The sequence below is a fragment of the Myripristis murdjan genome, chromosome 4, assembly GCF_902150065.1.
Source record: "Myripristis murdjan chromosome 4, fMyrMur1.1, whole genome shotgun sequence".
In the NCBI taxonomy this organism is placed as follows: domain Eukaryota; kingdom Metazoa; phylum Chordata; class Actinopteri; order Holocentriformes; family Holocentridae; genus Myripristis; species Myripristis murdjan.
This window is the reverse complement of record NC_043983.1, coordinates 14792725-14810702: the sequence shown is the minus strand read 5'-3', so window position 1 is coordinate 14810702 and position 17978 is coordinate 14792725. Positions and strand designations below refer to the sequence as shown.

The following is a 17978-nucleotide window of genomic DNA, read 5'->3' as shown; positions in this document are numbered from 1 at the left end:
CAACAATATAGGCATCCTAATTGAAATTTCTATATAATAAGGACACAGGATATTGTAGAAATATTAGAGGGGATGAAACACGTGCCTGAAAGTGTGATAAGGTCATAGGTAAGGTAATAAAATGTCTGGTGAGCGACACACACACACGCTGAAATATCAACATTGTCGCTGAGGGGAAACCGAGGCGGAACTGTAGCCGTGGCCGTTTGTTTCCCCGAAGAAATGCGCACCATTTAGCCGGGACACGCAAAGCACTAGCGTTTCCGGCCAGCTCAGCGCGTCAGCACTGTGGTGTTGTCAATTTACAGCCCGTCATTTACTCCTCGTTATTACCTGTGGCTCTTCTCCCCTGTGGCAGCGGGTTAACGCAGAGCACGGCTCAGACATGGTGCTGCTGACGATGATCGCCCGGCTGGCAGACGGACTGCCGCTGGCCGCCTCCATGCAAGAGGACGAGCAGGTTATTATGATTATTCCAGCTCATTTTTTTCTTGTCTGATCTTGCACCTTTCCTGTGTTTGCGGTCGGATGTGTTGACTCAGTGACGGCAACACCTTGATAGTGACAGACGTGCTACGTGGCCGCCGTGTGCGCTGCTCCCAGTGCAGGCCTGCCCTCCGTAGCCTCTTATTTATGTGTGGAGATCCTGATGCTAGCTGACCTAGCTGTTAGCTGGCCAGCTGTGACTCCCAAAGTCCCCGAGATGGCTTGCCTCCAGATGTGGCCATCCACTTCATACAACTAGATCACACTTTATTAAGGCTATATTGGATTATAGGTGCATGCATCAACTCTGATCGCCCCTGGCATTAATGCAGCACTTTGAAATGTCTCTTGAATTCAATATTTAGATATCACATGCCCACAAAAGCATAAAAAATGAGTGAACGTCCCTTATATTTGGGGTTATAATGGAGGAAAAGCAGTTGCCAGGAATTGATTGTCATCCATCATGTATTCCCAAAGTGGTCATTTAAGTCATTTTTTTCCTAAATCTGATGGCACTTGGTCCCCCCTGGTGTTGAACATGTGAAGCTGTTGTTGTCATGCTTGAGCCCGAGCTGCCTGACAGGACTCTAACATGTTTCCCTCGCTCTCTTGCTTGCTCTCACGAAGGGAAGCGAAAAGGTTTGTTGATGTTGTGTCTGCACTGCACCCTGCTTTCCGCTTAAACGCCATGCATATGTTTCTGTGATGTACCGCTGATGCTCCATTGTTGCTTTCAAAAGTAGCGCTCAGTCATGTGATAATCTTGAATGATCAGGGCTCAGAAATGCCCAATAGATTTATGCCATCCGCTTGTTAATTGCTAATAGTTAAAAAAAAAAAAAAAAAAAGTGCTTAGGGTAGCCACTCTAATAATTTGTGATGGTATCAACTTGTGTTCAGTGAGTTTTGCTGTCTGTCTGAGATGTGGCATCACATTGCTGAGTCTGTCCTCAGTCATTTATCACACCGAGCATTCCCCCACTACACACTGTGCAGGGCAAGAAATTCACACCATCAAGGCAGTTGCTGTGGGTGCTATATCTGTCTGCCTCTTCGGTCACTGAAGCCGATCACCAAATTTAAATTCTACCATTTATTTCTATTCTGCTCGTGTGGCTCGTGAAGTCTGAGGTCAACATGTCACTGGCAGATGCATGAAGCAACTTTCAGTTTCTTGCCCTGATACGACAATGTGGCCGTACGATTGTGTGAGGTGTGGGTGAGCTGTGTGGTAACCTGTGTCGGTTTTTGTATGTGTGTGTATGTGTGTGTGTGTGTGTGTGTGTGTGTGTGTGTGTGTGTCTGTAGCTGGGCCGGGACCTTCAGCAGTACCAGAGTCAAGCTAAGCAGCTCTTCAGAAAACTCAACGAGCAGAGTCCCACACGCTGCACTTTAGAGGCCGGCTCCATGGCCTTTCAGTGAGTACTTACTCAAAAGACAAAGCGTCTCATTTTGAATTTGGATTGTCCCAAGAAAGAAGTGGTTTAAAAAAAAAATCAGAAATAGTCTGAATTAAGTCGTTTGAGGAATGTTTTCTTGACAATTTTGGTGCATCAATGAAGCCCAGACATTAAAAACAATATAATCTAAAAGTATGCTCAGGGTGCTTAAATCATGTTAACCATAAACTGCCATAGCCACTGTTTTATGTGACACTTCTGTTTTTCTCTCCAGCTATGTTATAGAGAAAGGAGTATGCTACCTTGTGCTGTGTGAAGCAGGCTTTCCTAAGAAGCTGGCCTTCGCTTATCTAGAAGACCTGCAGGCAGAGTTTCACGAGCAGCATGGAAAGAAGGTTCCCACAGTATCCCGGCCTTATTCCTTCATTGAATTTGGTAAGAGAGAAAAATCGCAAGGGAGGGATGTCAAGGGGTTGGAAGCAGAGATGTGGAAGACTAGATCATAGGTTTAAGGAGAGCAACTGTTGTCGCTTTAATTAAATAACTTACAAAAAGAAACACCAAGAAAAATAACTTAAATGTTGGGAAAATGCACTAGCTATGAAAAAAAAAAAAAAAAAAAAAGTGGTCCCAATTTAGGGTTTCATTTGCTTTGTTTTTGCATTTCTCAGATTATACGTGCATGCAGACCATAAGCAGCTCTTTCCAATAGACTATCAAGTCACACATTAAAACCAGCAGGGGTGGAAAATGGTAAAATATGCAGATATAATGCAGCCTAGAGGGACTGTAGAACAAGCATTCCCGCAACTAATTTTACAGGCAAATATTTTAAAAGCGGCACAGATTGCCTTTATCTGCGTATGAGTCTCCTCCTCACCTCTCTCCCTCACCAGACACATACATCCAGAAGACCAAGAAGTCGTACATTGACAGCCGAGCCAGAAGGAACCTGGGCAGCATCAACACGGAGCTGCAGGACGTGCAGAGGATCATGGTGGCAAACATAGAGGAGGTGCTGCAGAGAGGGGAGGCTCTCTCCGGTAAGTTGACGCCGGCTCTGACCCGTTGAGGCGGGGTTCCTGTTCTGCAATGAATAATGCAAGCTGGAGACGCTCCGCTGCACATTGTGACGCTTTCTCTGAGTGCAAAGAGGAGTACATGCCTCACTCACCTAACAAGTTAAACACACACATGCAGTATTTGTCCACGTCTGAAAGATGAATTGACCTTTACTGACAAAAAATACGAAACATTTGCTGGTTGCAAATTAACAATGCTACTAAATAAAGACTCTCTAGTAATGTTTTGATTAATTGGTATTTGTCTCATTTGTCTTTATTTTATAGACTAGTGATTGAAAAAAAAATCCCTACCATATAAATTAATGTGTAGCGTGCCCACTAATAATAATCAGCAATTGGGTTATTTGTTTTCTTCCTATGTATTTATGTGGAAATATAAAGCTTAGAAATGCATAATTCAGTAACCTTAAGTGCCAGTCCAACCACCAAGTAATAACTTTTTTTTTTAGGGAAAACTACATTATTTTTGTCCTTAATTTGCCTCTCTACCTCCTCGTTTAATGAACTTTTCTCTCTCCTTTGGTCCCTGTTTTTCTCACAGCGCTGGACTCCAAGGCCAGCAACTTGTCCAGCCTGTCAAAGAAGTACAGGAACGATGCCAAGTACCTGAACACCCGCTCCACCTATGCCAAGCTGGCAGCTGGTGGTGTGTTTTTCATCATGCTCATTGTCTACGTACGCTTCTGGTGGCTCTGAGGACAGAGAGGGAGAGGGGGGAAAAAAAGGAAGGAGAAATTGAAGTAGAAAACGAGCTGTACAGAGTCTGCAGACACCAAGAAAAGCCGTCACCTTTGACTAAAAACAGGATCCCTGCTCCTAATAAGACTCTTGAATTTAGACACACCACCCATTCTGTTCCCATCTGTCCATGGATATGTGATCTGATGATGATAAATGATGTAACGATAATGAGTTTTATTATTAGCAATTGCACAGTAGTGCCCTTGTAGTTCCCTGGAGTTATGGTGAGATGAAGTGTGTGTGTGTGTGTGTGTGTTTGTGGGTGTGTTTGTGTGTGAGAGAGAGGGAGAGGGAGAGAGAGAGTGTGTGGTGGCTGCTTTGTTTTTGAATGTCTGGTTAGTGCAAGTGTGGGAAAAAAAATGAAGAGAGAAAGAGCTTTCCTGTTTTGTGTGTTATGAGCATTGTATGATAACAGCCCTGCACTTGCTGATTTAATCATACATAATGTCTACCAATACACAGAAGAATAATTTTGTTCACCCTAAAGACATAAAAGGGTTTTGCCTTCATTAACATTACTGTATAATCATGTTGTGGTGGCTTTGCAGACATGGACAAAATATGTAATACGGTTACAAATATTTGAGAAACATGGAAGTGCGCTAGACATTAATTCTTAGGCAGTTAAATTGGCTCAACCACAACATAAGCAAACTAATTTAAGTAGACCCGTTGTTTTTAATATATGGAAACCTTGCAAACAGTCTTGCCTACGTCTGATTTGGTGTGATTTATAAGGTGTTATGGGATGTCTATGACCCTATAATATGACCTCAATAGAGTATATGCTTTATATATACTCTATACGTCTGTCTCCTGCACCGTGACTGTGTGGACCAGCAGCTTTCTGCAGGTATAAACGAGAGTTGATGTCCCGATGTTGATGATGGGATTGTTTTATTTTGTATAAAGTTAACGCAATCGTAGACTCTGTTTAAAAGATTAAGGCTGAAAGTGAGATTCAGAGGTGGCAAAGGTAACCAGCCTCGGATAACTTCTGGAAAGGAGAGTTCTCTTTTTCTGTTATCTCTGCTATCTGTGAATAAAATGATTTGCACAAAAATGTTTCCTTTTGTCAGAGGCTGTTGATTTCAACTGAATCCTGTTCCTTAACTTGCAAGGCATGGTGCTCAGTGTCAGAAAGTTGCGGGCTCAGTTCCCACTGTATGTACTATGTAGACTGCATACACAGTACTGCAAACAGCTTTTTTAGTCTCTTAGGCTACGCTTATTTCAACACAGAAATCGGCCTCTGGCCTTTGCAAGTTTATAAAACAGGTTTAGCCATATTAGTCTTCCTGTTTATTAATGCATATGCAGCTATGTCCATAGGTATTTGGACAGTGACACAATATTTATAATTTTGCCTTTGCACACCACCACAGTGGATTTGAAATGGAGTAATCAAGACGCTACTGAAGTGCAGACTTTCAGCTTTAATTTAAGTTGTTGAACAAAGCCACCATCATTCTGGTGCACATTAATCTTCGTTTCATCTGTCCAAAGAACCTTGTTCCAGAATTGGGTAGGCTTTTTTAGATGGGTTTTTTTTTGTTGTTGTTTTTTTTTTTTTTTTTTTTTTTTTTTTTTTTTTGTAAAGTCTAATCTGGCCTTCCTGTTCTTGAGTGACACCAGTGGTTTGCACCTTGCTGTGAACCCTCTGTAGTTATTTTCTCACAAACATCTCTCAACTGTAGATTTGGACAATGATACGCCTGCCTCCTCCAGAGTGTTTTTGACTTCGATAGACGCTGTGAACGGGTTTTTCTTCATCAGGGAAAGAATTCCTTGGTCATCCACTTTAGATGTCTTCTGTGGTCGTCCAGGCCTTTTGGTGTTGCTGAGCTTACCAGCGCATTCCTTCTTTCTCACAACATACCAAACCGTTAATTTGGCTGCTCCTAAAGTTGTTGCTATCTGTCTGACAGTTTTGCTTTGCTTTTTGAGCTTAATGATGGCCTTCTTCACATGAATAGACACATGGATTCCATGTTAAGGGTTCTGATAAACAGCTACCAAATGCAAATACAAACACTTAGACTTTTTATTTTCTTAATTTAACCCTAACCCTAACCTATTACAAGGGGGAAAAACACACCTGGCCAAGAAACTGCTTTTTAGTCAAGTGTCCAATTACTTTTGAGCTTCTGAAAATGGTGTGAAAAGGTATAAAACTGGCTGTAATTCCTAAACGGTTAGTGCCATATTTTTGTTCAACCCGTTAAACTAAGGCTGAAAGTCTGCTCTCAAATAATGTCTTGATTAATCCATTTCAAATTCACTGTGGCGGTGTACAAGGGCAAAATTATGAATATTGTGTCACTGTCCAAATACTTATGGACCTAACTGTGTGCAAAGGATTTCCAGGAAAGTCCCAGGCTCACTAGGCGACAAAATTTGATGTATATCTTAGCAATTTTCTCAGAACAACAAAAGATTTCTAGGAAATAAGTTATTGTGACTCTACAGGAAACAGGCTGTTGATCTCCCCTCTAATTCTCTACCTTTTATTCAATTGAAATCTCTACAATGTAATACTCAAACATCAACTTGCTTCTCAAACACAACTGACTTAACTGTAATATTAGCTGACGTGTTAAAATATGCCTATACACCTCTTGACCAGCAGGTAGAGTGCTTTACTTAATAATAACACAAGACTGCCTTTGGAAAGTGAGCCTCACAAAACCTCCTGACATGAACGACTGCTGCTGACTGTGGCCTCCTGTTTGCTGAGCTCCAAATCATAGGTTCGTTTTAAAAGATGGAAAAATATAGGCTACAGCCTGTATGGGGTGAAAAAAAAACAGGCCCAGATGTAGGCTGCTGGCACATAACAATGAATGCAGTTGCTGCTAATATAAGCTGACAGAGTGGCAGCCTGATTGTGAGAGCTGAGGTAGAACAGGAAATGGCAGAGCAAAAAATGAGAAGCAGCAGAGGGTAGCGTGCCAAAAACAAACCACAGGGCACAGGCTAACCTTTTCACCTCTCAAGGGAAGTGGGCTTTTTCTGCGTTTGGCCTAAATAGTGATGAACACTGACTTTCTCCGGAACTGTACTGGACTAACCCGACTTTCTTTTGTTGTCTGATCAGGCCGTTATTTCTCTCAGATGTCACGGCAGTATCTGCTGTCTTGTCTGTTCAAAGAGCCACATCGGCAGCGGCACACGTGTAACCAGAACAGTGTCATCTTTCAATCAAGATCCCGCAAGTCTGTCACCTCTCAATGACTCATAATCTGCACCACAGAAAATCAGCTTTACACTTTAACCCACTGGCACCTTAGCAAATTTTTCATTTTCAACTTTGTTAGAAACTGGCACTTGCACTATCTCTTTCACATGGAAAATGTTTCAGGATCATGTAGCAAAGCTAAAACACTGAAAACACGTTGTAATGTTTATTTGCATACGATTGTTTTACTCAGTCTGTTAAAAGCTGACTTTTTGGGAGATACAATGTGTTTGTAGGACACTGGGGCTCTGTATCACTTGAGAGTACTGAAATAGGGAAGTCCTGAATTTCCAGCTGTATGCATTTAATATATACTCATCACTTTTGACTAAAAAATGTCTTATTTCCCCATCTGTTTTCCCACTTCTGTTAGTGTCCTAAGTTAGTCTTTTACTCTGAACCCCAGTTAACAATCACAGTCACTTTTTACACAGCTCACTGTCCTCCTCTGTCTCAGCCTCTTAAGTTAAGTCTGTCAGAGGGCATAAGAGTCGAGTTTCCTCAAAACCAGGTTTTGTATCTTAGTAATATCTCTACCACAGACACATATCTCATACTGTATATGTCTTCGGCTAAAGAAAAGAGGGTGGAGACAGTATAATGCTTAATGTGTAGCTTCTGTGTGTGTGCGTGTGTGAATATCAGCACGACAACAAAAAAAGAGAAACACAAACAAAAAGAAAGACAACATACTATGATCTTACTCTTGTCCCTCTTTCTTTTTCCTCGGCAGGTTGCCATGGCAGCAGGGAGTGCGTGACAGTCATGTGAAAACGTAGCTGATTGGATTAAAATACTTTGTGTGATCAGGGGTCAGGAATACTGCACACGCGCTAAACACACCCTAAACTGATTTAAGCACACACAGAGGGAAGTAGAAAGGATGATGTGCCGTCTCCACATTTTTCTTCCTTTTGAATTAGTATGCTGTATGCATTAACTCATATAAGCCTATGTTGATTAAATTTCCTGTCAAAGACTCAAATGTGCGCAACCGCAAGACCATCCACCCACACTCAATTCCTCCTAAGCCTTGTGCAACCTTAAAGAAACAGGACATTGAGACGACATGACCTTGACCCAGCCTCTGAGTCACACTCGCTGCTTTTGAGGGAAAACCCACTGAAATGTCAAGTCCTTTTTTCCAGTCTTGATGCCAAATCAAACCACTATCGAGCAGCTATAGAGGAATTCTTTGTGGTCAGAAGGAGGTTTTTTAGTCGTCTTTCTGGCAGACCAACATCATAATGACAGCCATCTCTGAAGCAAGCGTGTAGACATGGCATGCTCTGTTGCAAATTTTTCAGTTTCTCCTTCGTCACAGGTATGATATCATTAATGTGAGGCCACATGGCGTTTGCGACAGTTCTGCACCCCTGCACACCCTGACACCTTCTGCCTCCACCCCGCAGGATTCAGTCTTTCATGAAAATGTCACTGTCTATACAGGATGTAATGCAAAAAAACCCAGAAACAATTTCAACAAAGGCTTAAAAAAATCCTTTACTCAAACTGTAAATCTAAACCACACCGCTTGAATTTAGAGGAGGATTGTTCTCAAGCTAACATTGTTTTTACTCATTTTTCCCCTTGACAGCTTTGAAAGAGCAGGACTTTTAAAGAGCTTGTTTTCACTGTTTGACTTATCAGGGGGAGGTTACAGTAATCTGTGTGCCACAACAAGGGAAGTTTATCACCATCTCCTTTTGTCTGCTTTGATAAAAATCTGCCATCCCTAAAAGCCGACCAGCTTCCCTCCTCATCCCAGCTGTCCTCTCGCCGCTTCCCTGTCTCTTCCCGTTTCTGCTCATCTTTCGCACTCCTGTCTGAACCAATCAGAGGGAGGGAAGCTGAGGAGACAGCAGCTGTATGGCAGAAGAGAGGGTCATAAAATGCAGAAGGCCGAAAGAGGAAGTCAGAGGACCAAGTGAGTTATTACCCCCCAACGTACACACCGGGTCCTGGGAACTGAGAACTTCTCACAGGGGGGGTCAGTGTGGAGCGTGGAGCACGGCTTCTCCCTGGGCCTGGACCTGCTCCACATTCTCTGTATTTTTTATCACCTTGTCACAGACCTACGTGGTGATCACTGATGACCACCCGTACCTCGCCGTCATAATGATGCATGAGTCTGCTCAGGAAAAAAAAGCAGACCTTTCACTCTGTAATAAAACCAATGTAATAAATGATCTTTTTCCCAGCACCCCATATTTACCCACATCCTGTGCTAGGTGCTAGAATTTCCCGCAAGGTGTGTGGGGTTTAATATGTCATAAACAACAACAGGAGATAAATGGGGAGAGAGAGAGAGCGAAAGAGAGAGAGAGAGAGAGAGAACAAAAACACTCACATCCGCACACAAATCACAGTCACAGTCAGACTGGCATTATTTTATTTGTCATATGTGCAAGTTAAGTTACATGGACGTTCAAAAGCTTGTGTCAAAGCTCCATAATTAGCTTCAAAAGATAAAAAAAAAAAAAAGTAAAATAGAATAAATATAAAAACCAAATGCTTGATATAAATCTAGACAAAAAATAAAGAGTAGAGAGTAAGGGAAGGGCTAGATAGAGAGTCATCAAAATTTATAATGTGGCTTTATGTGTCAGTGAGGGATGGGACCAAGTGTATGAACTCTAAAAGAACTGAAACCATAGGCTATGAGGAGACATAATTCTCTATGATTAGAAAAAAAAATTATCTACAATCTACAATCAGATGGTGGTGTTGGTTTATTAATAGTGTCCTATCTATCTCACATGCACATACACACAATGGTGTGAGAAAATAGGCGGCGAGATGTGAATGCCAGCCGTTCCTGTCCTCAAGCAACTTGTGAATTTATGATACAATTAACCCCACAATGGAGACATGCCAGGCACACTCACTTTACACTCTCTCGAACTCTCAGCGCTGAAGTTAAACAGACACACATGGACACAAAAGATGGTCCAAACAAACACCATGCATCAAGCAAGTGTGTGTGAGTGCTTGCGTGATGAGTTACATGAGCTGGAAATACCTGATAAATACTTAGACAAGCTGTGGATATTGTGCCAAATGCTTTTTGTACACAAGACAACTTCGACCCAGATATTTTATGCCCCCTTTCACGGTTGTTTCCCCTCTGGTCCCTCTGTCTGGGGTTCTCACCCAGCCTGTATGTTAAACATCATAGACTATGGCAGATTAGTTTGACCTGGTGCACCCTGGGGCCTCAGGGACCAGGGTATGACAGGAAGAATGGCTCTGATGTGCGTGTCAGCGTCTCTGTGTGTATATGTGCATATGTTTTTGAGCCTGTGTGTGCACAAGTGTGCTCATGGATGCATATATCTGTGCTTGAATGCGTGTGTGTGTGTGCGTGAGAGAGAAATTCTGAAGACCCAGGGTGGGTGTTGGCAGTGCCAATTTTATCTTCTCCAAGAAAGACCTTTCACAAACCCACACAATCTCTCTCTCTCTTTCTCTCTCTGCCTATATGTCTATATTTATCCATGGATGTATGTATGTGTGTATATATATGTATGTATGTATGTGTGTGTGTGTGTGTGTGTGTGTGTGTGTGTATAGATAGGTCATAAGGAAAAAATCTGAAAAGTAACACACGGCACCCCCAATCTTTTTCTTTTCTTTTTCACAGCATAGATAATTATGTTGAAGGAGTCAAGTATGGTGTTATGAGGTGTGTGTTTTCAGCCCGGTTGACTTGCACTGGAGAGAGCAAGGGTGTGTGCAGGGCAATACAACCACAGGATCTCAGGCCAGTCGTTGACCAGACTTACATGAACCAGTGTGTCTGGTTACATGACCAATGTCTGGTTGATCTGACCCAGCAGCATGGCCACAGTGACCATAACATGGTCAGTATTTCCCAGTCTTGATGATTCCTGTCTTTTCTGACTTCTTCATTCAATGGGAATTGTGGAAATCTAGCAGCTATGGTGAGAAGTATATTGCCATGCTGACGTACTATCAGTTCAGTTCAGTTCGGTTCGGTTCGGTTCAGTTCAATTCAGTTCAATTCAATTCAATTCAATTCAATTCAATTCAATTCAAAAGCTTTATTGGCCACCAATGTTGCCAAAGCACCAACGTACAATTTGTGCAAATATTTGCACAGTACACAGCACATTAAACATAAAAGAATATTAACACACACAAACACACACATAGATAGATAGATAGATAGACATAGTATATCCTGTGTGTGTGTGTGTGTGTGTGTGTGTGTGTGTGTGTGTGTGTGTGTGTGTAGGGCATTCACTGCCCGTCAGGTTAAGTCATGATGATACATATTGGGCAGAAAGATATGCCCTGTCTCCTTCTCCTTGTATTATTTTAATTTTGAGATGTCACTAAGCTCTCAGAAATCTGAAATTACAGACTTGAACTTGTCCTAGTCATAGTCAATGGAGCAGCTGTCAAGGGGTAACCCCCGATCATATCACAGATTAGTCTTGCCTTGTGTTTGTAGCTTACAAACATATTACAGTACACAAATCTAAATCAAATTGTCCATTATCAGACAAATAACAATACTGCAATAGCTTAACTCTGCTTTTCTGTGGCTTTGGGATAAGTGAGAACATCATTATTGTAATACTTATGCCACTATACAAGGCTACATATGTCTTTAAGTTGCTGGTGACTAAGGGAGTTGGGAAGGGTCGTGGTGTGTGTGTGTGTGTGTGTGTGTGTGTTACAGGGAGGGGTGGGCGGGTGTATAAACCTTACAGGACCCAGATGACACTGCTGGGGCCGTTATTTTCCCACAGTGCAGTATAAATAGCCTGCTAGTGTGGGGTGACGGTAGGCAGGCAGGCGCTCGAGGGAGGATCCCATCCACACACAACAGCACATTCCTGTCCACCTGGCCCTGACAGGACCTTTGGTCACCTTACAGGATATGCATACACACATGCATGTGCATAATTGTGCATACACACACGCAAACACCTCCTCTCCTCAAGAAACCTCACACCCTCCCATCATCACCTGTTGCCTCACCTCTCGGCCAGCTCTCTTTATTTTCCTCCTCAGGGACCCTTTGGCAAAGGCATCTACCCACCTCATGTCCAGTCCAATTGGCTCCTCCAGCTCGCCCACTTTCCACCTTCGACCACTGCGGAGCGCCATGATGCACGCATGCATATATACACTCACGGACAAAATCTCACTCTTTCACACACAGACACAAGTTTAATTCTGGAGCCTATGAGCAACCTGGGAGACCTATTGCATGGTGTCTGCAACATGACACCCCTCGCTAAGTGATGGGGTTTTATGGAGTGATTCATCAGCGTGACCATATTTCAAAAAATTATAACTTCAGAGCTCATGCAGCCTCACCTTAAACTTTGTTTATTGTATAGCCACAGTAAATCAGTTTTGAGCGATTATGTACAATGATTAGACGGCAAAATGACTCTTTATCTGTAACTATCTTTATGAACCACTGTGTAAACAAAAGCTGTTCCACACTGAGATGTCATATAACTCTGCTAAACCAAGGCAGTCTGCTGAGAAATTGTCAAATCCAGTAACCTCACAGGTACACTATGAACTTGCCATAAATTATGCCTTTTATCTTAATATCTTCATGCAGAACTAAGGACAGTGAACAAAATCTTTTTTAGGTATATTGGCACTAACATCTGAAATGATCCCATGTCCAGCCAAGTCTATGCACCCACTAAGTTAAAGTTAATCTCTGAGGTCTTTCTTAATGATGTGTGTATTATATTCCCATTGACATTTGGTGCATGTGACCTTAAGTTCACAGTGGAAAATGATTTACAGTGATCAGAGATTTGGGAACCTTTTGATCAACCACTGTATGACCCTATTACCTTTCATCTTCATGGCCCTGCACTTTTGGATGACTGTTTCCTGCAGATCCTTGATCCAAGAAGTGGGGCATCTTTAGCTTTATCAGAAACTTAAGTTAGTCTTATATCCTGTATGCTATTCACCATCATGGTCACGGCTTGCGTACACCATCTTCCCCAAATTCCCAAAGTGTAAGTCCCCCTGATTTAAGGCAAAACTTTTCTTAACATCTCAGCAGCATATCCAGCAGTCTTCAACCCCATTATGAAGGTGGTATGCATGGCACACATACAAAGCTGGCTATGGTTGCATTTTGTACGGAAGTCTAAACAGGTCAGCGCGACAGGAGGAGGAGATAATCAAGCCTAAATATACCCCCCTCCAGCTTCCTGTCCCCCATATCTACTTACACAGTGGAGAAGGCATTAAATGGGTGATGCTTCCGAAGGGGCGTATGCTAGACTCTCAATCGGGGCACAGGGGGCACCAAAAAGTCACACAAGTGTTCATCTCATGGAAGTCGGCATGAAAATCCTGCAAGTTGACTCTTCTGTTTATTGCATGTGGTCTCAATGTAGCTGTCACGGAAGAGTAATGAAAAGTGAATCACTCTTAGGCACTGCTAATTATAGACAGGCATCGTATATACACTTCATACTGCCTCTGCTGTTTGCCACCCTCGAACGCAAAGACCGGGTAACGTTCTTCTTGAATAACAGGCACTGATTTGGTTTCCCATGGTTATAGCATAAGGGGGAGGATGGTGTGCACATGGTTAGTAGGTGCATGTGCACACACACTCCAAGGTAATCTGTCTGCCCCCTGACCGCCAGTATAAATCTACCGGCTGACAGCTGGAGTCACCCTGACTGATGAGAGCCAAATTAGTGTGAAGAGCCCAAACACTGATGAAAGCAGCTCTCTCACCAGCCTGGCTGACGCCAGCGGCATTGATCCAAGTAGCGGTTTACTTCTACTTTGTGGTATATTCAATGTAAAATAGATAAACACACATAAGTGGATTTTAAATGTCAGTGTTGTCAGGAACATAAGCTGCAGTTTTGATAACACACCTTGTTTTTGTACAATAAACTCCCTCCAAATTTGTGGTTCCTTTTCTTAGTACCAACAACACTGTAAGTACCTAATCTACCTTTTTTGTTTCACCAACCTCTGATAAAGCTGAGCAGTTTTTGTTATCCTCAGATAAGACTCTTGAAGTTGGAGCTGCTGACACACACATAAAGTGGCTCAAAGGTGTGTGTACCATCAGTGAGATTTTCCAGCTGCCCACTGTTGTTTTCAAATCTTTTCTTTTCTTTTTTAACTGTGGCAGGCTTCTGTGGTAGACATCTTTCATCAGTGGAACAGCAGAGGAGGAACTAATCAGAGTTTTCTGCTCATGAGCCAGGCCCACACCCTTTCTCACCCCGTCTCACCCAAACTATAGACGCAAGCTACATCTGGAGTGACATCATTAGGAAAACAGTGCAGTGCAGACAAAGTGACCCTCTGAGGTGATTTATTTCACATTAACATGAGCTCACATGACCGCTGACATCAAGTAAGAAATTCATCAATATTCAAGTGTGGAAAGCAGGAGAGATGAACGGTTTGTCAGCCACTGAATTGTGTTTTTTAACAAAACATAACTGAATTGAATTGAATTGAATTGAATTGAATTAAACTGAATTGAACTGAACTGAACTGAACTGAAATGAACAGAATAGAATTGAATTGAACTAGCACCCTGTGCAAGGGGCTTCCCTCTGTGCGATGCATGCTGGGACAGGGTCTAGACCCCTGCCACCCTGACTAGGAATAAGCATATGTGAGAAATGGATGGAAGCATGGATTGAACTTAACTTTACTGACTTGAGCTGAATTGTGCATCTCCATCTATGACAATGAATTTAAGTATTCTATGTTGCACTGAGAGATAAGAAGAATAAGCAAATAAAAGGACCTTGTTTATCAACAAAAGGCGCATCTGACCAAATGCCTGAATGCCGGCTGTTGTGCCAGCACCTGACACCCAACCTGCATGGAGAGCTAGAGCTTGACATTGGCCACAGCAACAAAAGCATTGTAAGCATGGACCCCTGAGGAGATCAATTTGCTCCCCCTGTTCCGAGGCCTTTCAGCAGGGTTGAATAGAGGACAGAAGGCTGGTCCCAACAGCAGGAGGCTCGGCAGTGTTTCTCTAACAGGGTGTAAAGACAAACAAATCACTGGGATGAGACGTGGCTTTATAACTGTGACGAGCCAGTGATTTACACCTGGATCATTCAGACTGATAAGGGATAATTACTGTGGGCTTACTGTGGTCACTAACATTTTAAAAAGCCAGTGTGTGTGTGTGTGTGAGAGAGAGAGTGTGTGTGTTTGTGTTGGGGGTGTAAGTAAAGGGAAGTGTTGGGATTGATTAATGTGTAATTGATCTATTGTGTCTTAAAGCGCTGACCTTGTTCTTGAACAAACAATCTTTGTATGATGATGTGATTAAAAAGATTATAACAACAAAAACTTTTGCAACATATTCTTGTGCTGTACCGCTTTCTACTCAAACCAACATCAAACCTAACTTTTATGATTTTTTTTTCTTTTTTTAGAATTCTACACACACAGAAACACTATGTCTCAATAGAGAAGTTATGGGAATCATATGAGATTAACACAATATGCAGTAAGGCCAGTGTAAACTCACTGCACTTCACAATTTTACACTGTCTAAGCATACAGTAACGAGGACAGTGGTACCCATACACTTTTCTCCTCTTTGTGTGTGTCAGTCCTTTTAACTATGGCCTAATCTGTGGTCACAAGCTCCCAGTTTGTCCACAGGGATCAGTATGGTCATACTAGGCCTACTGCTACCACTGTGCAGGACAGATAAACTCTCTTTAGGAATATCAAAGTGATTTTGGCTTACAGGATGGTGAACACCTAGCACTGTTAATTTGTAAATTATATAATTTCATAAAAGTACTGTTTTTATTATAAACATTTTTTGTAAACCCCATCCATCATTTCCCCCAGGACAGTCTTAACACATGCCTTAACTCTCAGCTTGTTGACTAGATGAAAACAACTCTTTGCACTTGAGAAATAGGCTGCAAAACTGATCAGGGCTATGGTTTAGTGGATGCGCAACTCAGATATATTATGGATTACCCAATTACTTTGAAATTTTACCCACATTTCAGTCTGTAATAAATCTTAAATTCATAGTACACGTCAGATTAAGTGATATCAAACTAATTTGTTGCTTGGGAAATCACCTAGACTCAAGAAGCGTGTAAAGCGTTTCTTTAAAAAAAAAAAAAAAAAAAAAAAAAAGTAATCATCATCACCATTATCATCGTCATCATCACATGTGTAATCACAGATACAGACAAAATGCTGGACTTCTCTTTTGATGATTACCATGTGGGGACGGATCATATGGTTTCACTACCTTCTTATGTTCCGCCATATCAGTCCCTCTCAAAAATCTGCGCTGAAACAGGTCTGTAACATTACCTGAACACTGAACTTGGTGACGAGGAAAACAACCCTCGACAGACACTGTAGGTCTGATAACAGGTACACAGCCTGGCAATAAACGATGATGGTAATGGGTACAGTAAGAAAAGAGTAGGTGTTAAAAGGCCATAACGGAAAAACATACATTAGGTCTCCAGGGGAGGGAGAGAAAAGTTACATTGAACGGGTTAATTTTTTGAGTCATCCGAGGCTCTGAGAAGTAGAAAAATGAGTGAAAATTCCTCCGCCGCAGCGACGCAGAGAAAGAAAACTTAATCTTCAAATGTGTTTGTGACTGTGTACAACACTGAGTTCACGGATGTCTCGTCTTATAAAAGTTTTTTACTCCAGCGAAAAACCACCATAACATCTCTTTAATCATCGAATAAGCCCGTACCATCTTCGCAGCTGTAAGATAGATCCGCTCTGGCTGACTTATGCGGAAGGATATCCGTATTGCTTTTTCACTCTGAATGACTTCAGTGAACTGCTGAGCGTAGAGGGGCGAAAAATCTTACGGCGCCGTATTTTATAAGAAGAAACAACGTATATCTATTTTTAAGGGGCTTTAACTTAACAGCCAATGGGCCACATTTAAGTTTAGGTGAAATGTTCTAGCTCGGCACCACAAGTCGGTCATTTTTTTTTTCTTAATTGTGTGGGCCACTTCTGAGTACTTTTTGAGAAGAACCAAATATCCCGGAGACAGCTCAGCTTCGGGCTGGCGACCTTATGTGGATTATACAGAAAATATGGGCCAAATACCCGGTTCCTCAACGGGCAAATCTCTGGTTATCGTCTTTTGCTTCATCCAGCTGTCTTTGGGTAAGTTTTGCAACATGTTGAAGCCGCACTGGAAGCTTTTTAAAAAACCTATGTTATGACATTATCACGTTTCGTTGCATCTGCATCTGCGGGCATGGGGCACGAATAGCATCTCTGCACACGCTTCTTGAGGCTAGGTGATTTGGTTTAACTGTGAAGCAGCAAAACGTATAAATAACTAGTAGCCTAACTATAGATAGATAGCTCTGACATTATCTCTGAACTGATGGTGGTTGTTTCGGTTTGTTTTCTGGCGTTTGGAAAGGTTCTATATAACATATACCCAAAACTAAAAGTCACACAAAAGTTACAGTAATAATCCTGAATATCCCTATATACCGTGTCTATCTTACTCGGTATTAAATTAATAGTGATCTTATTTTGGAGTGATTTTTTGTTCGCATACGGTGTTGCTATCACGATCAGTCTTTTACGTTTCCTATAGCCTTTTACGTAAGGGACGACTCAAGGTAAAGAGTTATGACAAGCCACTGCGATGGTGTAGTGTAAAAGTCTGTCATTTTTCAGTTCCAGAGGCTGGTTGAAAACAAAACTAACGTCGGCCTGTATCTTAATCATATGATTAGGGTGTGATTAATACGGACATCAAGATCTGCTACACACTGTTTATTCTGAGTGGAGTCGCACCGCTGCCCAGATGTTGAGCAGCGAGAGCAGCTTCTCCATTTCAAGAGAAAGAATTCAAAATGGACACTAAGCCACATTTAGCCTACCTTAAGTCTTATGCGCTGACAGCTTGTTAGAATGAGTTGTCAATAGTGATGAAATAGTGAATAGAAAGGTCGGTAAATTATGATGTTATGTCGTTGCCCAGTGCGAGTC

At 42.0% G+C, this 17978-nt stretch overlaps 2 protein-coding genes across 3 annotated transcripts in view; both read left to right on the top strand.

The window, feature by feature from the left end:
• Positions 1–201: 201 nt before the first annotated feature.
• sec22bb (SEC22 homolog B, vesicle trafficking protein b) lies at positions 202–4782 on the top strand. Of its 2 annotated transcripts, XM_030049048.1 has the most exons (6): positions 202–460; positions 1117–1128; positions 1798–1907; positions 2164–2324; positions 2786–2932; positions 3516–4782. In XM_030049048.1, exons 1-6 carry the CDS (start codon positions 386–388, stop codon positions 3668–3670), a joined length of 660 nt encoding a protein of 219 aa, XP_029904908.1. In that variant the 5' UTR covers positions 202–385; the 3' UTR covers positions 3671–4782. The 2 variants fall into 2 exon arrangements, with proteins under 2 accessions (XP_029904908.1, XP_029904909.1); XM_030049049.1 differs by lacking the exon at positions 1117–1128 and having other exon boundaries at positions 206–460.
• A 12011-nt stretch (positions 4783–16793) lies between these two features.
• notch2 (notch receptor 2) overlaps positions 16794–17978 on the top strand; it is a 46739-nt gene continuing 45554 nt past the window's right edge. The window contains exon 1 of the mRNA XM_030049047.1: positions 16794–17135. Coding sequence (XP_029904907.1) covers positions 17063–17135 — 73 coding nt within the window. The 5' untranslated portion in view covers positions 16794–17062. The remainder of the gene's footprint in view (positions 17136–17978) is intronic.

Coding starts and splice junctions, on each gene's coding strand:
- sec22bb (XM_030049048.1), top strand. CDS start 386: ATGGTGCTGCTGACGATGATCGCCCGGCTGGCAGACGGACTGCCGCTG. Junction 1,908..2,163: donor GCCGGCTCCATGGCCTTTCA/GTGAGTACTTAC, acceptor TTTTCTCTCCAG/CTATGTTATAGAGAAAGGAG. Junction 2,933..3,515: donor GAGAGGGGAGGCTCTCTCCG/GTAAGTTGACGC, acceptor TTTTTCTCACAG/CGCTGGACTCCAAGGCCAGC.